This window comes from Martes martes (genome assembly GCF_963455335.1).
Source record: "Martes martes genome assembly, chromosome: 8".
In the NCBI taxonomy this organism is placed as follows: Eukaryota; Metazoa; Chordata; class Mammalia; order Carnivora; family Mustelidae; genus Martes; species Martes martes.
Genome location: NC_137895.1, coordinates 21,537,084 through 21,563,689, shown reverse-complemented (window position 1 = coordinate 21,563,689; position 26,606 = coordinate 21,537,084). Strand labels below are relative to the sequence as shown.

The 26,606-nt window shown below is 36.5% G+C and overlaps 1 protein-coding gene across 9 annotated transcripts in view; it reads right to left on the bottom strand.

Annotated features, from left to right (window-relative positions):
• The window catches only part of ANKS1B (ankyrin repeat and sterile alpha motif domain containing 1B), a gene marked incomplete at its 5' end in the record, with an annotated part of 1,134,786 nt that overhangs the window by 967,059 nt on the left and 141,121 nt on the right, over positions 1 to 26,606 (bottom strand). For all 9 annotated transcript variants that reach the window (XM_080810753.1, XM_080810755.1, XM_080810756.1 and 6 more), the window contains 3 exons: positions 2,813 to 2,888; positions 17,981 to 18,277; positions 24,485 to 24,641. In XM_080810753.1, coding sequence (XP_080666879.1) covers positions 2,813 to 2,888; positions 17,981 to 18,277; positions 24,485 to 24,641 — 530 coding nt within the window. The remainder of the gene's footprint in view (positions 1 to 2,812; positions 2,889 to 17,980; positions 18,278 to 24,484; positions 24,642 to 26,606) is intronic.

Genomic DNA, 26,606 nt, shown 5'->3' with positions numbered 1-26,606 from the left:
CAAGCCCTTCCACTTGTATGTGGATGAAAAGGCAGGGGTGGCCAAAGGAGTTTCGACTCAGACTCTGGGGCCTTGGCAAAGGCCAGTAGCCTATCTTAGCAAGAAACTAGATCCAGTAGCGGCTGGGTTCCCCCTTGCCTCCGCATAATTGCTGCCATGGCCTTCCTGGTCAAGGATGCAAGTAAACTGACTTTGGGTCAAAATCTCATCTTGACCACCACTCACGCTATCGAGGGCCTTCTCCGGACTCCACCAGACCAGGGGATGACAAATGCCGGAGTGACAGGGTATCAGGCCCTCCTCCTTAACGATGACTGATCAGTCTGTACTCTAGCCACTACAGGCATTACAGTCTGTCTAGCCCACGCAGGGATCCTAACTTCCAACACTGAGACAGAGACGGAGCTGGAACCACATCCTTACCAACCCAGAAACTTGATTTGGATGCGCTGCCTTGGAGAACTTGGAGCCTCACTGGAAGGGACCCTACATTGTGATCCTGACCACTCCCACTGCTTTCAAGGTCGACGGGATTACTCCCTGGATCCACTACACCCACGTCCAGCCATCTGACCCACATGCCGTTCTCAAGAACTTTGTTCCAGAATAGAAGAGCCAGCCGGACAAGGACAATCCCTAAAGTTGAGACTGCACCGCTCTCACATACCCCACTAATGTTACTTATACTACGCCCTCTTCTTACACCAGTGTGGGGAGTAAAAAGTAACCCTCATTATCCCCCTTCTCCTCTTTACCTTTGGGCCCTGCATTATCAATAGATTAGTTACTTTGTCAAAGACAGAGTCGGTGCAGTTCAACTCATGGTACTCAGACAGCAATACCAACCACTGGACCTTGATGCTGAGACCAGCCTGGACCCATGATTGGGTCCTTCCTTAGGTTCCTCTGAGAGGGAGAAATGTGGAGGCCAAGAAAAACAAGGCTGTACCCACCTCGAGTCTAGCCCTGACATAAGTACAGCCATCTTGACAAAGCAAAAGCTGGCACCTTGCACCCTCTCTCCGTCCACTCTCCTCCCCTCCCCTCGGTAGTATGTATGAACAAATAGTTAACTTGCAGAGATCACAATCCTGCAAGACAGGAGTCTCCCTCGGTTTACAAATGTCCCAGTGCTAAATCTCACTAACAAGGACACTTGATAGGAGGAATGTGACATTCCACCAGGAAACTCCCAACTGTCTTCATGTTAGTGCCTCATTAGAGGAAAAAATGGCCTTGGCTTGATAATAACCAGTCCTCCAATATCTTGACAGTCCTCTTTACCCTGATAGCCCTTCTGAACACCCCCTTTGTCCTCACCCACCACCGAGTCCACCCCTACTCTGCCTTTAAAAGCTATGACTGTAATCTGGTTCAGGGTCCAAGTCCCTACTCTGCTATGTTGGGTATACTTGGGCCCAAGCTTAAGCTTGCTGAATAAACCCTCGTGTGTTTACATTGGTGTTGGTTCCTTGGTGGTCTCTCAGATGCGAAAACTCAGGCATAACATTTTGTACTGTCCAAATACTATTTGTCCAGCTACAAAGTCAAATATCTCTTATTTACTTATGCAAGATTATGATTAATGTAAACCATACTCAATCATCTACCTGTGATCATACTTCTTGACGTTTGTAAACTAAAACATCATTGGAATTATTTTAATTCTAAAAATACTTATTGTACTAAAGAACTTATTTCAATGTAGCAAATAGCTTTCACTACCCCAAAAAAGTTTTATTTATTTATTAATTTATTTTTAAAAGAATTATTTTAATTCTAAAAATACTTATTGTACTAAAGAACTTATTTCAATGTAGCAAATAGCTTTCACTACCCCAAAAAAGTTTATAAACTTTCCAAACATCTACCTGCAAACAAAGTAATTTTCAGATTCTGGCCTCAAATGTTAGTTCACTGTAACAAGATAATTGAGTATTTGCTTAAATTTGTATAGAAATGTATTATCAGCACATATGTGATTTGTTGCCTATAAGGCTAATTATATCACTGCTACATGTCAAAATTACATGTACATGAAATTTTAACTTTGTATAACTATAATCAAAATGCCACAGTCTGCCAATGTTTTTCATTTTTTTTTACAGTGGAAAATAAATACACTAACTGTAGTCCATAACATAAAAGATTCACATAAATTGTTTCCAAGTATGAATTTATACCTATGGGTTTTGATCCTAAAAAAATCCAATCTCAGTTTTTCAATTTAATTTTATTTCATTCAGAATATACATATGAAAACAAGCCTACTATGTTATTTCTTCAAACCATTCCCTCTTAAAGATTCCCTTTAAATCACTGCTGCTTAGAAACAATAGCCACTCAGTTGATGAAATAACAAGGTGAATTTACCTTAAGGATACAGAACTCTAATTTCTGTTTACCATAGTTCCCAATATAATAAACCAGGGTAATGTTATGTTCTTTCATAAACCAAGCAATTGTCGTAACTTCATAAGGATCAGATCCTCCCTCTTGTACAAGGCAGAGAATTCCTTTTCCTCCTGATAGTTTCTCTAATATATTTCAATGTGATTTAAATATATACAATTATAATTTCTAAGAGCTTTTTACTGACACATCTATGGAATAAAGGAAGGGGCATATTTATATCAATTTTATCTATAAACACTGAGATTCTTCTACATGGTATGAATATACATTTGCAATGACAAGTAAAGGTAAAAAGTAAGGGTGATTATGAAAAAAAATGTGCCATTTCCCTTTGTCTACTCCTGAAATAGAAATTCTATTTGGCAGAATAATCTCCATGGAGAATCACGATAGTTACCTGTTTCTAACAGAACTCTCACAACATCCACCTTTCCAAATAAAGCTGCTTCATGAAGTGCACTCCCCTTTTCTGTCTGGAAAAAAAAGAAAAAAGCGAAAGAAGCACAGTTGCTTTAGGAGTCCTTACAAGTTAAAAAAATATATATATGACTTTATTTATCCGTACATATTCTCTGTAATCTCAGCACTCCACTCCCTGACAGAAAGGTACTACAGAATAAAGAAGAGATTCTAAGAACAAAATCCAAATGCTTGGATTTGTAAAACACCTCTGCTTCTGAATAGCCATTTGACCTTGTTACATTGGTAAACAACTCACCTTCTCTTAGCCGTGGTTGTTCTCAAGTGTAAAAATAGGCAGTAATGACTATCTCATGAGGTTTTTGTGAGTATCCATTGACTCCACCCAATTCATACATTGCATTCATTTATTAGACACCAATTATATCCCAACAATAGTTGACGGATTTTCTGAGGTATAGTAATATGATGCCGACCCTTGTATATTCGCATTCTATTTGAGGAAACAGATGTACAAAGTAATATTTATGATAAAGGAAATCTAAACAATTTAATATGGTTTACAAAACCCAGATGATCTTCTCCCTCCTCTCCTCTCCACACTTTCTCCTGTCCACCCCGATTCTCCTCTGGATCTTATACCTTGTGCTTCAGGCGTACTGAACTTTTTCACATTAGTCTCAGTCCCTAGAGATCTCAGAAGTCCCTCTGCCTGGTGGGATCCAACCCTCTGTCTAATGGGATCCAACCCTAGCCCTCTATCTCACTATCACCCAGCCACTAGTTCTCAATCCTCAGCATGAATAGGAATTCCTTAGCGAGCTTGTCAAAAGCCAGATTTCTGGACCCTATTCCCAGCTTCTGATTCAGCAGCCTGGGATAGGCCCAAGACTTTCCATTCCTAACAAATTCCCAGGTGATACTGAGGTTCTAGGAGTACACTTTGACAACCACTGACCTATATGTCAAATCTCAGCTTGAATATAATTTCATATAAGAAGATATTGCTAGCCCCTAGGTCTAGTGCTGTTCCTGTATATTCCACATCAATCTATTTTTTCCTCATCATAACACTTATACTACATTATGTCATCTGATGGTCTATTTCCCTTAACAAACTGTAAGTTTAGTGTAAATGTGGACCACATCTCTTTTTTTTCATCATCGTATCCCTAATGTCTACTAAAGTACCTTGAAAATGTACATATTTAAGAATTGTTGGGGCACCTGGGTGGCTCAGTGGGTTAAAGCCTCTGCCTTAGGCTCAGGTCATGGTCCCGGGGTCCTGGGATCGAGCCCCGCATCAGGCTCTCTGCTTGGCAAGGAGCCTGCTTCCCCTCCACCCCCCGCCTGCCTCTCTGCCTATTTGTGATCTCTGTCAAGTAAATAAATAAAATCTTAAAAAAAAAATTGTTTTGAGGGCAAAAGATAAACGGGGAGGAAAACAGCATGGAAAGAAAGAATCGTGAGAAATGCAGGGAGGGATTGGTTCCTGCCTTGAAAAGGATCAAGGAAAATTTCAAAGAAGCAGCTTTCTGAGCTATACAAACACTAGGTTTTTCTCTCACTTTTTTTCTTTTTCTCTCAAGAATTTAATAAATTTCTAGGTCCTCAGTATGTGTCCATGTGTGTGTTAAATACTGTCATTATAGCAATTCTGTCCCCTTGTACTAAAACTGGTCTCTACTGTGGGATTCTAATCTCAATTCAAGGTAAAAATAACATAAAATAACATTTAGTGTAAAAACTTTGTTAATCAATAAAATCCTATTGTATAATTAACCCAATCTAAAATGGTTTATAAATGCATTATTAAGGAGACTGAGGATCAATGTGATCTAAATTTATCTTCAAAGGTGGCATGACTGAAATGTATTTGTCTTATAATTTAACTGTCATAATATGTAGAGACACAAATGAAAATGGAAATAAGGGACACCTGAGTGGCAGAATCAGTTGAGTACTGGACTCTTGGTTTCAGCTCAGGTAGTGATCTCAGGGTTATGAGATCGAGCCCTGTATTGGACTCCATGCTCCAAGGAGAGTCTGCTTCAGATTCTCTCTCCCTCTGCCACTTCCCCCTCACTAGATGGATGGATAAATCTTAAAAAAAAAAAATTTTTAAATAAAAATAATTTATAAATATATAGCCCTGTGCAAAAGGGAAAATAAACTATGGAAACTTATTTAACTCCTTAAAAAAATAGTCTCAATATGGGGCACAAATGCTTTATTTTTTTAATTTTCTAAAAAATATCCCTTCAAATAATCTAATTCTTTTTACTGTCAGTGTGTTTTTCAACCAACTTTCTGATTACTAATTTGATTTCCTTCCATTCTTAAAAAATTTGGACTATATGTTAGAAAAACTCTTCCTGGGATAGCATACCTTAAATATTATGAAAAACTAAACAATGTTTTAAATACAGGGATGAAAAGGAAAAATAATAGAATTCCTAAGAGCCTAGGGGAGGGAAGGAGGGACAGAAACTACGAACCCAGGGTTGTAGTGGAACAAGAAACCATTCCAGGGAATCTGCTAATCCCAGCAGACTAATGCTTGGGCTTTAACCAGCTACTCAAGGAGAAAGTGGGAAGAGGGAAGGAGACAAAGAAGCACAAGAAAGCTGAGAAGATAGATCAAGGACCCCTGCAAAAATCTAAAACTCCTAGGAGCACCTGGCTGGCTCAGCAGGTACAGCATGCAACTCTTGATCTTAGAGTCATGAATTCTAGCCCCATAATGGACATTGAGATTACTCCCAAAAAAAATCTAAAACTCCCAAAGAACAACATCTTCAGTAAAAAATAATAACAATAAAAAATAAAAATAAAATAATTAAATAAAAATTAAATGTGTTGCACAGAAAGAGAAATTAAAAATGTCTACCTAGATCTAGTAGATCTAGTAGATCTAGATCTAGATCTAGTAGATCTAGATCTAGTAGATCTAGAATCTAGTTCCTAATTCTACTCCACTTAGTTTTAAATGGAGCAGAATAGCAGAAACAACAACTCCCCACAAAATTTCTAACCACAGTTCTGCTCTTACATGGGCTTGGGGCCATAATTACACAACATCTGTGCTCCTCCAACCCTCTGATCCTGAGCCGAAAATGTAGAAGGAAGTGATCCTGGGTTTGTATAGTACCAGGCAAACATAAATGCTTAGTAAAAGCAGATCTAAATCCTCGTGAAAAAAAAAAATACACTTTAAACTCAGGCCTCTGAGAATTTCAATGGATCAAGCTCTAAGAAACACAGATTTAAAATCAGAAATCGCTGAACATGAAAGAAAACAAGCCATGAGAAAGAATTCATAGAAACAAAAAAGATAAAACCTATTAAAACTTCACATGTCATATGATGACCAGCTACAGAATATAATATATATGTATATAAGTGTATATATATGTATATATATGATCAATAAGATGGAAGAACAAAAAGAGGATATCAAATATAACTAAAGAAGAGGAGAATCAAAATTGGCCAGATTTGAAAATGAACTAGACAGCATTTCTAGAAATGGAAAACATAATGTCTTAAATGGAAAGGTTTAATAATAGGTAAATAGGTAAATAGGTAATAGGTAATAGGTAAATAGGTTTAATAATAGGTAAGATAGAGCTGGAAAAACAAGTATTGAACTGGATGGTGGATTTTTTTTTTTAAAGTACATACTGCACTTTAAAGTGCAGTATGTACTGGATTGAAATGGATGGTGGATTTTTTTTTTAAAGTACATACTGCACTTTAAAGGAACAAGAGATTGAAAATGTGAAAGACAGAACAGAATTAAGACTCAACATATGTCTAATCAGAGTTCTAGAAGGAGAGGCTTGGGATAAGTAATTCAATGGCTAAAAACTGTCTAGGAATGAGAAGAATACATTATGAGAAGAATACATTATGAACATATTACAGTGAAACTACAGAACACCTAAGATAAAGAGAATATCCTACAAATATCCCAAGGGAAAAACTAATTGTCTAAAAATAATTAATAATTAGCTGAACACTGACTTCTCAACAAAAACAACAGCCAGAAAAAAGTACCTTCGTGTGTCAAAAGAAAATAACACCATTCTATAACAGCATTCTATATCCAGCCAAACTATCTTCTAGGAATGAGATCAAAATAAAAACATTTTCAGACAGACTAAATAATAAGTGGTTACTACAGATCCTTACTGAAAGAACTTCCATAAGATTTAATTCAGGAAGAAAGACCTGAGGTCCAGGAACTAATGTTAAATAAGAAGAATGATTAAGAGAAGGCTGAGTCTAAACACACTATTTAAAAGTATAACAATAATGTTTACTTTTTTGTACTAATTTGGTTTCCTAGATACTCTGATACAAAAGAGTGGGCACTTTAGACACTGAAATGGACTATTCTAGGTAATGAAATTATATAATCTTCACCATAAATAAACAATTCTTCTAGAGAAAACAGATGTAGAAGACCTGGGTCCCAGTAGCAGTTTGGCTTTCAATCACTATACAACTTTTGGGAAATCACTTCATATCTCTGAAAATTCACATCTCTTTGTAAATAAAATATTAAAAACTTGGTAGGGTTATTGGGAGGGTTGAACATGATAAACAACAAATATGACTGAAAGAATATTTTATTAACCTATAAATAATGAAAAATACTGTATTATTGCTGCTAAAAAGTTAGAAAACTTATTTTTTAAAAACCTTAATGATATTAATATTTTTAAATTACATGTATGTAATGTTTTATGTATGTAAAACAAATATGTGTTTTAAATTACATATATATATATGTATAGTGTGTGTATACATAGATAATCTCCTTTAAATTATTCCAAGAAAAAAAGGTTTTGTTAAATAGTACTAGTACTTTTATACAGTAGATAAGGAGACACTGAACCCTTAAATAAAACTAGAAAAGGTTAGCAGATGATAAACATATTTTAAGCCTGATGGATGTAATTAGCTTATTAGTAAGAGAATATGAGGTTGGAATGGATTGTTCTTAAAAATTTAAGCTAAAGAGTATCAGGAACCATTTCTTGCTATCATAGTACAGTATCATAAATAGTACAGAATTTAAATATGTCAAATCTATGGACTTTTCCTTATCACAATATGGGTTAATTCCATAATATTCTCCAGTTTACTACACCCTACCTTGAGTCTGTGTCTGCTACCCTCATTGAAATTAGTACCTTTTTTTTTTTTTTAAGATTTTTCTTTTAATTTATTTATTTGACAGACAGAGATCACAAGCAGGCAGAGAGGCAGGCAGGGAGAGGAGGAAGCAGGCTCCCTGCTGAGCAGAGAGCCTGATGCGGGGCTCGATCCCAGGACCCTGGGATTATGACCTGAGCCGAAGGCAGAGGCTTTTAACCCACTGAGCCACCCAGGCACCCCAAATTAGTACCCTTCTGTTCATCTCAGCTCTCTACCTCAAATCCACAATCCATAACAGGCCAAATCTTGAAAAGTTGTAATCTCATGAAATAGAATTTAGTCCAAAATATTCAACAAGCAAGTTAAATGTATGCAAAGAAATAACTCTAAAATAGGTGAACCCAAATCCTCTCAACCCCCAGGATTTTGGTCCTGCTTTTCTCATGGATCAAACATCTCCATTTTTTAATTAATCGTTTCCAAGACAGACCAAACAGACAGTTATGCAGTTGATAATACAGTAATACCTCAAAATTTATCCAGTAATGAGATATGAAGCACTCACATCTCAGCACCACTAAGGAAAAAACACCTCTGGACACAAGTGGTAGTGAAAACAGCTGAGAGAGAAGAAATGAAATGATATATACAGGAATGTTAATAGTTAAACTGCTGATGAAAGGAAAAGAAATTCTCTTATTGATTGGAAATGTCTAGTAAAGTTAAGTCTCAGTAGCACCAAAAATGGGGAAACACACACACACACACACACACACACACACACACACACGACAAGTGATAGGAAAGAGGAGACCCTGTTTGAAAGCCCTGGGTTTTACCTTCTTTTTCGTTTTTAGCCCGAGGTATTTTTGTGGCTTCTGTGGAAGCTCAGTCATGCATATAAAGAAATATATGTTATACTTTATCTAGAATTTCAAGGTGTTTTAAATTGGTTTCTTGGACTATATATTCCACCAGATTGTCAAAACAACAGATAGAAAGGGAATGTAGCAATGTCAGAGCTTGCCGGCACTTGTTCACCCTTCTGAATTTAACACCTTTAACATAGTCTTCCTGAACTTGAAAAAGAGAGTGACCAGAAAAAGGAAGACCAATTATTTACTAAAGGACAAAACAGAACAAAGACGACAAGGTATAAAGTAAGACTGTGGTGATGATCAGTAGAGAAAATAGAGCACAGGTGCCAGTGGAGATGAAAAACTTTGAGAATCAAGACCCATAACTATTATAAGAAATAAGAGCCAGTGAATAAAGATAACCTCAATGGAGATAAAGAAAGCCAACTAGAATAACATTTAACTCAGCAGTAACAACCTGGGCATCCTGGCTAGTACCAATTAGCCATATAGGCATCTCTTAGGAAAGAAGATAAGACTATCCTAGCCTTTATAAATAAATACATGATTTCTGAACAAGCCGAGAGGCAACCATTCTATTGTATCCTGCATTAGCTAGCCTATAGCTGGAGTATTGTGTTCAACCATAGGTAATAAGCTTTTACAGAACATTGACAGATTGGAATGTGCCTAGAAAAGAGGGTCCCAAATGACAAAAGACTTACGAAAACATCATATGAAGAACAGCTGGAGGTTATAATAAAGTTTAAATTGGAGGGAAATGGCATAAGAGAAATATGTCTTCAAATAATTCAGAAATAGCATTCCTCCTCTTCAAAAGAAGACCTCTCCTCCTATTTAACTAGGGACTCCCAGCCTCTGTCTTTACCGATCCTTTCTTCCTTCACTTGTGTCTCAGAGGAAGCATCCATTCTCCTCCTTAAAATTAATCCTTGAGAGAGTCAATTATCATATGGTTTCACTTATTTGTGGAGCATAACAAATAACATGGAGGACAAGGGGAGATGGAGAGGAGAAGGGAGTTGAGGGAAATTGGAAGGGGAGGTGAACCATGAGAGACTATGGACTCTGAAAAATAATCTGAGGGTTTTGAAGGAGCGGGGGGTGGGAGGTTGGGGGAGCCAGGTGGTGGGTATTAGGGAGGGCACGTATTGCATGGAGCACTGGGTGTGGTGAAAAAACAATGAATACTGTTACGCTGAAAAGAAATAAAAAACTAAAAAAATAAATAAATAAAGGGAAGAGGCGTTTAAAAAAAAAATTAATCCTCTACTTGTGCTCTTATCACTTCCTGCTTCATCTTGAATTTCATGAAATATCTCCACCATTTCTCTTGCATCTTCCATTTCATTCTCTTCACTGGATCCTTGCACCCTCTTCCACAATACAAACTCTTCCACAATCCAGCAATAAAACAGCCAACCAAAGAAATTTCTTATGAACCTGCTCTGACTTCAAGGTCCTATTCCATATCTTACTTTTCTTTTCTCCATACTTTATAGAGTTATAGAGTCATCTTTCCTTCTCTAGGAAAAATTTCTATCTATTTTGTTACTACATATTCTCTGGCACATAGCAGGCAATGCCTGGCACAAGGCAGGTACTCCATAAATACATGATGAATGAACAAACTGATAACATGTAACTGTACTATCTTGGCAACCCTCTTACCACTACTTTCTTATAGACCTCTTTTTCCAGAAATTCTGAGTATTCTTGATTCGGGTTTTCTCTATATATATTCTCTTTCTTTCAAAACCATCTGTTTCCATGGCCTTATCTCTCACTTCTCTGAGGCTAGCACCATTTAAGTGGCACATCCTAAGGGAGACCTCCCTATCCCCTCATTCAAAAATCACAGCATCCAGTGTATTTCCTTTATGGCACTGTCACAATTTGTAATTTTTGTTTATGGTTTTATTTTCTGTTTTCTTTGCTAGTCACTCAACTCCATGAAGACAGGGAACAAATGTTTTTATTCATGTAGCATAGTGCCTGGTAGCCTGGTCTGAAATGGCTGGTGGCAATATGGTGCCCTTACAGGAAAGCTGAGTTTTCAGTTCAAGGGAAGGAAAAGAAGTTGCTGAGGTGGTGAGATAGGTCAGGGAAGGCATTCCTACTAAGGTAACATTTGAGCAGACACCTGAAGAAAGCTCAGGAGGAAGTCATGTGGGTTAGTAAAGCAAAGGTCTTGAGGCAAGAGCTTACCTCTTATGTTCCAGCAAGAGCAATGAGGCCACCATGGCAAAAGCTAAGTAAAAAATGGCAGAGTAGTCAAAGGTGGCTTCAAAGCTACTTTGATGAAAACAGATTGAAAGGAATCTTTGGAAGTATTTAAGGTTAAATGAGGTCATAAGGGTAGGAACCTGCCATGGGATTGGTGTCCTTATGAAAGTTGGACAACTAGGGTGCCTGGGTGGCTCAGTGGGTTAAGCCTCTGAGCTTAAGGTCATCATCCCAGGTCCTCGGATTGAGCCCCACATCAGGCTCTCTGCTCAGAGGAGGGCCTGCTTGCCCCCTTCACCTCTGCCTGCCTCTCTGACTACTTGTTATCTCTCTCTGTCAGATAAATAAATAAAATCTTAAAAAAAAAAAGAGTTGGACACACTAGAGAGTTCTCTCTCTCATTCTGTTTCTGCACAAAAGGCCATTTGAGTACACAATAAGGAGACAGTCATCTACAAGCCAGGGAGAGAGCTCTCACCAGGAACAGCATCTGGCAGAATCTTTATCTTAGACTTTCCAACCTCCAGAACTGTGAGAAAATAAATGTCTGTTGTTTAAGCTGCCCAGTCTATGGGATTTTGCCATAGTCACCTGAGCAGACTAATACAGAGGCAAAGGAAAAAACATGGAAATAAGGTTGGAGGCAGGAGATGTACAGTGGTAATAGTGGAGGGGATGAAAAATAGTGAAATTCTAGATAAATTTTGAGCATAAAGCCGATAGGATTTGCTAAGGGGCTATACATAAATATGAAAGAAATCCTGAAGTTTGCAACTAAACAACCAGCAAGATGGTAATGCCATTTGCTGAAATGGGAAAGACTGGAAGACAGGCAAATCTGGGGATAAGGAGTTATGGAAGCTAAATGCTCAGTTTTGGAAATGTTGGATGCTCACAGGTAAGGTCCAAGATGAGTAAATAAACTTGGTCGTTATCAAAGATGTCATTTCACATCAAAGGATTGGATGAAGTCAACTAGGAAGCAAGTACAGACAGAAAGAAAAGAGGTATACGCCATGGGACACTGATGCTTCGAGATCAGGAAGATGAGAACAGTTAACCATGGAGTGCGGATGAGACAGATTACATTATTCCACCCTCCTTTCACATGCTCTTTGTCATATAGCTGTAGTTCCTTCCACTTACATGGGTGGAGTGTTTATTTCCCCACTCCCTGATTTGGACTTGGCTTTGGAAGTTGCTTTAGGCATTGTATGGTATCTGCATGATACAAAGCAGAGGTCCAAAACGTGCTTAGTTGGTTGGGCTTACTTAGGCCCTCCCCTGGAAAGTCCCAGGGGAAAGAGAACAGACACATAAAGCAAAGCAGACCAGATAAACTTAAAATATGAAGTAGAGCTTCCCCATATGACCTTCAAACCTGTAAATGAGAAAAAAATGCTATTGCTTATTACTGTATGCCACTGAAATTTCTATGTTGTACAGCAGTATTGTAGCAACAGCAATAGCTAACAACTACAGCGGTTTAGAGTTCCAGTGTAAAGATCTACTAAAATAAAGCCTGGCTCAGGAGAGGGAACAGAAAGAAAACAGAAAGGTTTAATTCTTAAGCAACTCCTGTGGATGAGAGGTTTGTGAGGTGTGACAGATTTATCTAGTTGCAAGGCTAGATGGAAGGCATTTAAGGGTCTTAGACTCTACCCTCCCTGAAGTAAGGCCAAAAAGGAGCAGAGAAGCAATAGAGAATGGTGACTCAGATATTAAAAGAAAAATATTGTTTGAAAGAGGAAAGAGATCTACTTTGTCAAAGCTGACGATAAATCCAATTGGCTGTTGGATCTAAGAATACGTAAGCCATTAGTCACCTTCACCAACAGGAAAAACAAAGACTTTCAACAGACTGAGGGAGCTGGAGTGGTTTCAAGAGAGAATGAGGGAAAGAAATATGATATAATGAATAAAAACAACTCTTTCTAAATATGTTGTTATGAAGGGGATTAGAGAAAGGGAACAAGAGCTAGAGGGAAATGTGGGTTCAAGAGAGAGGTTTGTTTTGTTTTTTTTTAAAGGTGTGAAATATTATAACATCTTTGTGTCCTTATGGGAGTGATGCAGTTGAGAGGGGAAAAAGTATAGTATTTTAAGGGGAGGATCACGTGTACAGGTAAAGGATAAGTCAGCCTTAGGAATACACCAAAGTTCATTTAAAGCACCAGGAAGGAAAGCAGATAAATATCCACTAGCAAATGTGGTGGTACAAATAACGTGATTGCTTCTGTTTCCTCAGTGAAGCAAAGCAAAATCATGAATACAGAGTGTAAGAGGGAGGGAAGTGTTAACATTTTGGGAAGAAAGGAGAAATGTTAAATAATCATCTAGGGAAGAAGGAGTGAATGGATTATTAAAGGGTAATCTATCCATTTATGCACATATTTCTCCTGTCACCAGAAGCACTTAGAGAACAAAAATGGTACCTTACTCAGCTTTACATCTTTTTTTTTTTAAAGACTTTTTTTTTTTTTAAAGATTTTATTTATTTATTTGTCAGAGAGAGAGAGAGAGAGAGTGCGAGCACAGGCAGACAGAGTGACAGAGGGAGAAGCAGGCTCCCTGCGGAGCAAGGAGCCCGATGTGGGACTCGATCCCAGGACGCTGGGATCATGACCTGAGCCGAAGGCAGCCGCTTAACCAACTGAGCCACCCAGGCGTCCCTCAGCTTTACATCTTAACAGCTCCTAGCATGAGAACTTCTATTCTTCATTATTAATTTTCTATAATTTTACTTTCATTTTCTTTAATATTCAAATAAAATCCAATTGGCTAAATGTTTTGCTAGTACCTTAACTTTTTTAAATTTTAATAAGAGAAACTTACAAGAAACCAGTTAAAGCATTAGCATAAAAAGACATCATCACAACCTACTTACCCAAATCAGGTTTGAAATCCATAGACATAATTGCTAATTTCAAGAGAATCTTGCCAATTAAAACCCATTTTCTGAATATCTTAATATGATGGATTCTCTTTATTAAGAAATCCTTTAAAACTAAAGGGTTTATACAATAATATAATATGAAACCTCCTAATCGGGAATTAAATTGTTTTTCTCACTAGTTGAAATATGTGTTATAATTCAAAACTGCTCAAAGAGAAATGAAGAAGAAACCAAAACTTACACAGAAAACACAAACATAAATTACATATTTTAAAACATTTGCAATTACAAAAAAAAGAGACAATCTTCTAAAGTCATCTCTAAATTTTAAATAATTATTTATAATGATTTGAATGTAGTCTAAATGTGTATCGCTGTAATTTACCAAATAGGATTATTTTTAGTACTGCTAATTTACAACTGGTTAACTAAAACAATTAAATAAATATTAAAGCCACTGAAACAATTTAAGGTTAGTACCTGGTATTCTTCACTCTCACCCAGTAAGAGTATCAACAAATTTCTACTTTAAATATAATATTTAAAAAAATTTGCAGGGGGGGGCACCAGGGTGACAGTTGGTTAAAAGTCTGACTCTTGATTTTGGCTCAGGTCGTGACCTGAGGGTAGTGAGATGAAGCCCCACATTAGGCTCTACATGGAGCCTGCTTGAGATTCTCTCTCTCTCCTCCCCTCTCTGTCCCTCTCCTCCCTCTCTCCCCATCTCAAAACAAACAAACAAACTCAACAACTTTGCAGTGAATCTGATAGGCAAACTTGGAGACGGTTCATTTGAATGACGTAATAAAATTAAACACTGACCCAAAAAAAGGCAATGAAACAAACAAAAAATGTTTTCTATAAATAAAGCAATAATAACAAAAGCAAAACATCAACTAAGGCTAACTAAATACTAGAAGATTCAATTCATTAAGATATATTTTAGAGTATGTTGTCAGTTCTACCTCTTGGAAACCTTCAGGATGAAATCATAGAGGGAGCATAAATAACAAAACATTGCCCACCCTGCTCAGGTACCGGCCCTGATGTTTCTCATTAAGTGTTCAGTGGTCTGAACATATTTTGCCCCTTTCATCTGATATATGAGTAACAAAACCAAATGCTATTAGGGCAAAGTAGAAAATCTAAAGGAATGAATCTTGCAATGACAGAAGATGGCAGAAAGAGAGAGTTTGGGACCTTGGAAGTTCTATACCCCATCTAAAAGCATTCAAATTCAATATTTTAAAATACTCCTTTAGCCAAATAATGCACATCTGCAAGCTAAGTTATACCTAAATTCAAAATCCTAAAAATCTTCAAGCTCTTCTTCAAATATCACTCTATGTCTCTTCAATTCCTCCCTCTCACAATCCATGTTTTATTCACTGATATCTCCATAGCACTTTGCCCTACTACTTATCTTAGTATTCATATACAGGAGTAATTCTTCCAAGTTTTTGTATCCTCCACTAAGTTTTGGGCAGAGATCTTACTTTTAATTCTTCAAAAACATGAAATGTAGTGAGTAGTATTTTATATAAAAAAGATGTACCATATACATATATAAAATTGAAGCTAGACTCTTTCTCTTTTTGCCATGTCATCAGCACAAAATATGAAAAGATCTTGGCCATGGACATGAAGTGAATTATTGATCTCAGTCATAGTGAAGTCCTCTGTTATGAACTAATCTGTGCCATCAAGTTTAGAAATATTCCAGAAGTGTCTGGGGCACCTGTGTGGCTCAGCTGGTTAAGAGTCTGCATTTGGTTCAGGTTATGATCCTGGAGGCCTCGGATCAAGCCTGCATCAGGTGCTCTGCTCAGTGGGGAGTCTCAAATGAATAAAATATTTTTAAAATATTCCAGAAATGTTATGAAAGCAGTAAATCTAGATTGCAGAAATTCAACATTCAGACAAGAAAATAAACATCTAGCTTGTCATTAAACACACTTTGACAGTAACTTTGTGAGTCAGTTACAATAGTAAACATGCATCTATCTTATTTTAGAGGGGAAAGTTGGGGTTTTTTTAACATGAGGACTAGAAAAAATTCTTTTGTTTATTTTCAAGGCTGCCAAAGTAGAATAAATAAAAACTTAAGAAAAGATTTTATAAATACCAAATAGCTAAATAATATAGGCAAAGCTCCAATGAAATGTCTGTTTTAGGGTGCCAGCCTGAAATGTAGAATGAGAAGGCCGAAGATTTTTAAAATTTCAGTGGAAAACAAAAGAGAAACAAAATTCAACCTCTAAACAATTCCTAGGAAAAGTAACCCCACAATTTTGAGCACTAACAACACTTGGAATGTTCCTCTGGGTATTTACACCCCTTTAACAATTCACACCCTCGGGGCACCTGGGTGGCTCAGTGGGTTAGGCCTCTGCCTTCAGCTCAGGTCATGATCTCAGGGTCCTGGGATCAAGCCCCGTATCTGGGCTCTCTGCTCAGCAGGGAGCCTTCTTCCCCCTCTCTCTTTGCCTGCCTCTCTGCCTACTTGTGATTTCTCTGTTAAATAAATAAAATACAATCTTTAAAAACAAACAAACAAACAAACAAAAACAACAATTCACACCCTCTTCTAATTAAGAGGTAAAATCTGTTTTCCCAACCCTGAATTTAGGCTGCTTTTGTGACCTCTTGGCTAATCAAACACTGCAGAAAAGACAGGATTCTTGCTCCCAGCCTAGACATAAGAGACTTTGTATAATCCTGTTCCCTTCCTCCTTCCCTCCATCTCTTATGTGCACACATGCGAGCACACAGAACCATACCACTGTCATGTGAACAAGCCCAGGGTGGCCTACTGGATCATGAAAGACACATGACAACCTCACCCATTATCCCAGCAACATACAGTCAATCTCTACAGCAGAGGCACTCAACTGACTTATAATTGACCCCAGACATATGAGAGAGAGAGAACCCAGCCAAGACAGAACTACCCAGTGAGGCTCAGACTAAATCACCAACCACAGAATTATGAGCTAAGTAAGTAGTTACTGTGTTAACCCATTAAGTTTCAGGACATTTTGTTAGACAGCAATAGCTTCTAATACACAAGGGAGAAGGACACAACCTGACAGGAACCAAAAGGGTCTCTGGAAGATAAGAATGCTGCCACTGACTTGGAAGACAAAAAACAGTAATAAAAGGAAAAGGTGGTTAAAAAAAAAAAAAAGTTAACCTTGGCATTGGAGTTAACTTGAAACAGATAATAGAAGTAAGTTGCCCTTAAAAATAAAGAAGTAGGTTGCCCTTTCCTTGTGGAGAAACCTTTGCAAATGTTATCCATGCTTCAAAGTTCAACTCAAATCATACCTCTCCAATAAAATTCCTCCTGATTGCCCTTAGGCAGTGATTTTTCCTTCATTACTCATGTATAGACACTACACTATTATGTAAAGAGGCCCAGACTTTAATCAATAAGTATAAATGCATATTCTAAGTTTATCAACTATACATCATCCTTAGGCAACTTTCTTAACTCTTTGAATCTGATTCCGTATCTCTTAACTGGAACTTAGTAGCTCTCAATCCCACAGGAGAGCTATTAAAAATGGATTCTAAATGTGTCAACATATTAAACACAAAGTACATACTCAAAAGTATTAAACTGAATTTTGATTAATTCTTTCATTCATTCAACTTTGACTGGATTCCTAGTGCATGTCAGGCAGTGAGTCCAACACTGAGTGAACAATTACTAATGATATCACACACAACAGCCTCCTGGTGATAATTTTTCATACATAAAGCCCCAAAATTAGGATGAGGTTAGAAATTATGCCTGTATCTCTTCATATTTCCCAACAGTATATGGCACAGGGTCTTGAATTTAACAGTTATAAAAATATTTGCGGACAACTTAATTAAAAAATGGAAAGATTTCTACATGTAAGTTATATCATCTGTATCTCAAAGCAAAGCAAGAGAATCACCACTTTTAAAACATAGCTAAAAGAAGACTCACTTGACAGCTCACATCCATCCCTGCTTCCAGTAGCACCTGGACGACTGCTTTGTGACCATTGCGAGCAGCGAGGTGGAGTGGCGTGTGCTTTCTAGTGTTGCAGCTCATTAAGTTAGGGTGTGCACTGATGATCATTTTGACCACCCTAAGTCGTCCATAGAGAGCTGCCAGATCCAAAGGTGTTTCTAGCTTACTGTTCCTGATGGTAGGATCAGTGAGCTCTTCGAGGAGAACAGCAACTACTTCTGAGTGTCCATATTGAGCTGCACAGTGCAGGGCAGTTTCATTTTCATTGTTCTATTAAGATAAAACATAAGATTCAAGTTTTCAGAAATTTAATTATCAAAATCTAAGCAGTAATTTAAAACCAGAGATACTTTGAAAATGTAAGTTTAAAATTTATTTATTTTAATAAGTATGCCTAATAGAATATTTGTTAAAGTATCTATCATTTATTATACCAAAATATCACATTTTTTAATAATTTCAATAGGAAAAATCAAATTTTCTCCTGCATCATATATTCCAATTTCCGGGAGTGATAAATGATTTAGGCATCTTAGTCAGTGGCCCTGCTGGGCCCAGATGGTCAGTGTTATCTGAACTGTGCATCATGCTTTGATGACATTTGTTAATGAGAGAGATTAATAACAATTATAACCCACTTTGAACAGACTGGCTTTCCAAAAGACAGCTGAGATGGTAAATTCTTGATAATGAAAGATTCACAGAAGGATTTTCCAAATTAAGTTTCATTTTATTTTCCATCTAAGCACAAATTATTGCTTTTTCCGCAAAGAGAATGAAGACATACTGGCCCTAAGATTAAATCACATCTTTTTGAAATATAATTATAGATTAAGAGGCAGACTTAAACCCACTGCCAGACAAGTTACAAGGAGTATCACAGTGTTACATATGCACCTATTAAGGGTTTCAGTTGAAAATCAAGATTTTCTTAAAATTTAGCAAGTTAAAAACTGTACTTGGATGGATCTAGAGAGTATAATTCTAAGTGAAATAAGATAAAGACAAACACCATATGATTTCACTCATATGTGCAATTTAAGAAACAAAACAAATGAACAAAGAAAAAGGCAAACCAAGAAACAGACTCTTAACTATAGAGAACACAGAGAGTTCCCAGAGGGGAATGGGTGGGGGGCTGGGTGAAGTAGGTGATGGGGAATAAGAGTACACTTATTTTGATTAACCCTGAGTAATATATGGAGTTGCTGAATTACTATATTGTACACCTGAAACAAATATAACACTGTATGTTAACTACACTGGAGTTAAAAAATTTTTTAATGTTAAAACAGAGAAAACTAAACCCCGTCACAAGGCAGATGGACCCTTCAGTCCATTTGGGCAGGTGGTATAGGTAGACTGCATATAACTATGTCAGGAAGTAGAAGGATCAGTCAGGAGAAACGTAAACAAGAAATTTTAGCAACAAAAATGCAATGATCCTGAATAAGGGTTCTGAAGAGAAAGAGGCTGTCATCATCAGAGCTAACACTATGTATCAGGCACAGGTACAGTCCATTTTTGTGTGCTCTGATCTTTACTCTGAGATAGATACTATTGTTATCGTTATTGCCACTTTACAGATGAGGAACTGAGGCACTGAGTAGTTAAATAACTAGCCTTCAAATATACAGCCGTTTAGTCTAAGGGCCAGGATCTGAACGTAGGTAGCCTAGACCCAAAGTCACTGCTCTTTTTTTTTTTAAGATGTTATTTATTTATGTGAGAGAGAGAGTCTGCAAGAGAGAGAAAAGGACCAGGGGGAAGGGCAGGGGGAAAGGGAGAAGCAGACTCTCAACTGAGCAGGGAGCCCAACGCAGGGCTCTATCCTGGAAGTCTGGAAGTCCGGTATCATGACCTAAGCCGAAGGCAGATGCTTAACCGACTGAGCCACCCAGGCACCCCCACTAAAGTCACTGCTCTTAATACCATCTTCCATGATAACAACTAGTACTACTATTACTACTGTCATTTGCTGAATGTCTAAAAACTACATATATTGTCATTTCCCCTACACCACAATGCCTGCCAAGTATTGCCACATTGCCAGAGAAGAAAAGGAAATTAGTGTTCTGAAAGCAGAATTTCTAGATTTTGCCCAAAAGAACACCAACTGAGTTGTAATAGAACTAGCTACTTAGATAGATGCTCTGACCACATAAAAGGACAAGTAGGGTTCAAACCCAAGCAAATCTTAATGTCCCCAAAAGTAATTCAGACTTGCTCTGGCTGAAGGATGCAGATAAGTTGAGAGCAGAGAGTTACGAGCAAAGGGAGGATTTAAAAACTTAAAGAGAGGAGTGGAAAAAAAATTTTTTTTAATGAGCACTATGAAATGCTTCTTATTACTTTACCTTCCAAATCAAAGTACTAAAGGACAAACCCATAAAAAGTACCTACCCATTGGAGACAATCGACAAGAAATTAAGATCTGATAGATGGGGAATCCAGGTGAAAGCACTGTTTTTCCATCATTTTGGAAGGAGTCGTTCTTGTTTTTAGTTTGAATGTGTTGCTATAGTCTACTTCATCATAGAGACCGACTACATACAAGTCTATACAGGTCTACATTCCTTGATTTTTCTTATCTATGTTTTATAAGCCTGATAAGAAAATCAATCTATTACCCTATACCATAAAAATATGATATAGAGATATGCCTTCTGACCAAATCAAATTTTCCTATGGTTGGAAAGAAATTCAACTTTCAAAATATAGCACCTCTTTGAGAAAAAGAAGAACCAATTACAAAACAATTCCTCAAACACATTTCTACATTTGCATAGGCCTGAGCATAGGAAATTGTAAGTGCAAAATTGAAACTTTCTCTATTAACACCAAGTAGATTGTTCAGATCTCAAGAAAAATTATTTCAATCATGCCAGACTTAGGAGAAAATATTCAGAGTTTATCAACAGGCAACACATACTTACACTGTCACATCAGAAAAACGACAACTGTGGTACCTTTATAAAAGACATGATTGTATACATGTGTCTATACTAGCAAGTGATCTAAAAGAATCTCATTTGAAATACAGACTGTGAAGAAGCATTGATTAATAATTGCTAGTATGTCTACAAAGAACATTCTTGAGCAGTTCTGAATTACCTCTTTTTTTACCAAATGGGTGCTCTCCAAAAAATTAGGACAATTCTATTTCTAGACAATGGGGAGCAGAACAAAACTGGTGGACAAAAGCTATTTACCAAAAGATCTTGCTTCACAGCAAAATTAATGGAAAGTAACATTAGTTAGGTTTGAGTTTTGGTAAATGGTAAGGGAATATACTTATAAGATAGGGCTACTTTTGTTTTTGCCCTAATGTTTAAAAAAGAAAAAAAAGGAAAAAAAGGTAAAGGGGGAGGAGATGAATATACAGAGAAGCATAAAATGCAAATATATATATATACATCAAAGAAAGGAAATAATAAATCAGTTGACGTAAGAGAGGAAGGATGTAGGAATTGTAAAAACCACAATCAGTGCAAGGTCAACTTTGTTTTCAAAATTACATTGTCCTAAATTGACCACTAATTCTAGGGCAGTATAGAATGGTGACCTATGTTGAAGTGCTGACACACACTTATTAGCAAGAGTAAACCACTTGATCTCTCTTATCTTATCTGCAAAATGTGAATATTACCCTCCCTACAAACCATAGAGGATAACTTATAAATCAAAAGAAATAGCATGGGGGCGCCTAAGTGGCTCAGTGGCTTAAGCCTCTGCCTTCTGCTCAGGTCACAATCTCAGGGTCCTGGGATTGAGCCCCGCATTGGGCTCTCTGCTCAGCAGGGAGCCTGTTTCTCCCTCTCTCTTTGCCTGCCTCTATGCCTACTTGTGACCTCTCTCTCTGTCAAATAAATAAATAAAATATTTTTAAAAAGAAAGAAATAGCATGAAGGAAATGCTTTGTAAATTTTGAATATTAAAATATAAGACAGAATTACTTTGAAAGAAAGCTGTGTTAGAAACCAAAGATGGTGGGCGCCTGGGTGGCTCAGTGGGTAAGCCGCTGCCTTCGGCTTGGGTCATGATCTCGGGGTCCTGGATCGAGTCCCGCATCGGGCTCTCTGCTCTGAGGGGAGCCTGCTTCCCTCTCTCTCTCTCTGCCTGCCTCTCTGCCTACTTGTGATCTCTCTCTGTCAAATAAATAAATAAAAAATCTTTAAAAAAAAAAAAAAAAAGAAACCAAAGATGGCTTTCAGAAATCAGAACTAAGCCCTGACAATTACACATAGTTTTACTATCATAACATGGAGTAAGATTGGTTAAGAGCTTGAGCTCTGCATTAGAAAAACCTGGATTCAAATACTGAGTGCATTTCTTAGTAGTTGTGATATCATGGGCAATTTATTTAATCTCTTTAAGGTAGCTTCCCACATATAAAACAGGAAAAATAATTAATCCCTACTTCATCAGCTTTCTAAGATAACAGATGAAGTACTTTGCACACTGCCTGGCATATAGTAAACAATCCATAAGTGACAGGATTTGTGATGACAATACCAATATGCTATTGTGGAGGGCTTTGGAATTAGAGTCCAAATCTGAGCTTTAGTTACTCAGTAATGTGTGACCTGAGATGAGTTATTTAGCCCTACTGAGCCTAATTTCTCATCTATAAAGTGCGAGGGGATAATATCACTTCAAGGGTTGTTGAGAATTATTTAAATAACATATTATAGGTAAAAGTGCTTAGCATGGCGCTTGGCTATGTCAAGTACCATGTTTAAATATATATTGACTATTATTTTCATTTCTCCCCTCTGTTGCTTAAATACATAAAGGTTTGTAAGTAACTAGTACATTTCTACCCTATTCAGAGGGGAGAAAAAAAAAAGAAATAAAGCTAAAATGAAGAGTTACTTTTACAAAAATAAAATTCCCACATCCGAAACTTAGGAGAAATGGCCACCAGATGACACAAATATGTCAGCACTCAAGGAGTACCACATATACAATAAACAAATACTGAAAGCATGGTATTAAAAATCTCAAGAAATTTTCAATTTACTTCCAGTAGAAACCACAAGACAAAGCAACTTTCAAATACAAATGAATTCTAAGTGTTTTTTCTTATCTTCATGTCACTTAGGAAGTATTTTGCTTGTAAAAACTAACATCCCCTTGTTTAACCTTGGATTGTTTTTCCATCTTATTATTTCAGGTTCACTTTGGGGCATTCAGACAGTTTTAAGAATAACCACCAGATGGCTCATCTCACAAACGATCTTTTAACTTCTGATTTTTCCGAAAAACAAAACAGCATTCCCATAAATTTCCCTTGAGCATGATATGCTGATAAAGACAGGCATATCTGTCATTTTTTAAAGATTGATTTTATGAATGTATTTGCATAAAAATACACTTCATTTTATAACCTATAAACATACAAATTTTGTGATAATTATTAATAAGACACTTTCAATTAATACAACATTTTTCCTACTTACAGGAACTTTATTTCTACAACTGCATTTTTCCAGGGGAAGAAATGTATTTTTCTTCCCTTTCGTGTTTATAGCTAGTGCCAATGTTACTTTTTATTCTTCAGTCTGAATTTCAGTCAAAGGCCAGCAAAGTCTATATTCATTTGAACAGTATGCTAATTGCACTTCATCAGATGTTCTTGCCCTAGAGTAACCACTTGCATTGATATTGGACAACTGCCAACCTGCAGCTTAATGCCACGGTTGTAATTCAATTGTTGGACTGCATGCTGGTTTTCAAATATAGTTTTACAAAATGGGAACAGTAGGGGGCATGCAGAGCTCAAGATGTTTGTTACCATACTGTATGAGGGGCCTGTATTTTACTTTCAGAAATCTGTGGTCTTATTTATTTAGAATAATGAGAATGGCATTCCTTTTTTAATATATCAGCTATGTGTAATATGGATATTATGCACTTGAAAATATTCTTACTTTATCTGTCAGTATATTGTTGCTGTGTTTTACTCAACATACTCTGGGCACACATACAGGAAATTTTTAACTTAATATGTGACTACCAATTGCATGTACTGTATTTTGAATTCTGATTCACAAAACTGTATTTACTGTGGAAGTGTTAAGTAAATGGAAAACATTGTACAAATGAATCCATTATCATTGCTTTAACATTTAGAATTTTATTAAGATAAGCTCTAATTCGTATTACAAATGTGAATTCTGTTCTATCTTCAAATATTCAAAAACTACAAGATGGATGTTTATATAAGTTAGGCAAAAGTATCAGTTACTTCCTTTATATGGTCTTCTCTTATTAACAAGTATCTTTATAAATGCCCAACTTAGTACCTATGTAACTAATAGAAGTTCCAAAGAATTTTTCTATTTCTCCTTCAGGAAATTTAGCAGTGAAAAAGTCTTTGGCAGGGTGATGACAGAAATAATCAATTCTTCAATGTGGCCTTGCCTTTGCAAACGTCGCAAAACTATATCAAGAGCAAATATATAATAAGTGCACCTGTTCATTGACTCTGGAATGTGAGGGTCCATGATGAATAAGAATCTTCACAATTTCTACATCTCCTTTCCAGGCAGCCAGGTGAATGGGAAAATAACCTTTGTTGTCTGCTACATTTGTTGATGCCTCATACTGAAGTAGTTTGAGAACTATATCCCTGGAAGGGGGAAAAAAAAAAAAGAAAAGAAAATATACTAAACACACAGATTTCATTGAACAGATAATTATAGAAGTATACTAGATGCTGGCTGGAAATTTAGAGTAAGAAATACAAAATTTGGTGTAAGAGTTAGCCTACTTAATATTTGGCTATTTTACTTACCTGGAGAACTACCACCACCATACATACACACACAGAACACTGAATAAACAATGAAAGCACTTAATGGAATTCATTTGGGCAAAACTTACCTAATTTCATAACTGAATGAAATAAGTAAAACATTTTTTAAAAATGTCTCTTCCTATTTTTTTAAAGGAGTTTTTCTCAAATAGTGCATACCTGAGATTTAGCATGAAGGAAAAGCGGAGGATAATCAAACTCTTTATACATACACACATACATACACACACACAAAGATCATACTACTAAGAGACATTTAGGTAATTTATACATCATTCCTATAGAAAGTTGGAATAAGGAATTGAAGAGGCATATAAAATAAAAAGCAGACAGCACAGTAGAAAAGGGGGGTGGGGAGTTTAATAAATTTTCAGCCATGACACACAACATATTTTGAATATGTGCTATTCACACTTCTGCACTTCTTTGCCTCTCTGTTCAAACCCTAAGAAAAAATTTCAAGGAAATTCATTCATTAGACAAGTTCCACCACTGATCCAGTATCAATTCATACTCAATATACCCTACCTATACGCACTTTGTACTCAATCCACCACCAAGTTTTCAAAGTAAAAATTCTGAACTACAATACTCAACAACAAGAAGACATTAATTTATGGCACACATTATATTGAATTTTGTATCAACCAATCAAAAACATTTTAAAATCCTTTAAAAATGGAAGCATTTATGAAGCAAATTCTATTAACTCACTAAATGAAATCCCAGACAGATATACAAATACATATATATGTACGTGCATGTGTGTGTGTATACACACACACACAGTTACAATAAATTCTAAAGTTCTTTCTCGTATATAACAAATCACTGATACTTAGATCGAATGTAACACAAAGAGCTAAATTTAAATATTTCATGAAGCCACACTTTAAATGTAAAGTAACAAGAAAAATTGGAGGAAGTCTGAATAGAAGTTAAAACTCTAATAGCTACCTCCCCATAAACACACAAAATAGACATGATACAAATATTACAATAAATCATAAAACATAATGAATGCCCAGAGTGTGATCTAAACTTGTAAAGGAGAGAATATACCACCCCAAAATACACCTCCTTGGCATGAGGATTATTTTCAGCTGATTACTTCTAAGAAAGAGTAGATGTTGTTAAACCTCTGAAAACGAAATAGAAGTTACTTTTTTGTAAGAGACATTTAAATCTATAAAGAAAACTCCATTTGTAGGGAGTCTCCCTCTTTGTACCAGAAAATGATAATGAACTCTAAATCTCTAGAAACTCTTATCAAGGGAGAAGGCAGAAACTTAGAAATCTGAGTAAAAACCCCATAACTTGTTTATTGTGCTTTTCCTAATAACCTCCCATAACTAGTTCCCCTCAACAAACATCTATTTTATGTTTAGCAGGAAATGGTTTTTAATGTGGGAGTTAACTCAGTTTTTCTGGGTATCTCCCATGTGTACACAAAAGATATACATATTACTGAACTTCTTGTTTTTCTCCCAAAACAAGGGGAGGGTTCCTCAGCCAAGAACCTAGAAGGGAAAGGGAAAATTATTCTTTCTCCCCCACATAGGAAACATTGGACTTAATAGATAAATGTATGAAATCATGATGAAAGAACCAAGAATATGTTGTAGAAATATTTAGAAAGTTCCAAGGAGTCCTAAATTTTCTGATGTTATGATTTTAGAGAAAATAAGAATAAAATCTCACTTTTATATTCTTCTTAAGAGTCAGTATTATTTTATAAAAACCTGAATTTAGAAGATTTGAATCTGAGTCCTAGCTACA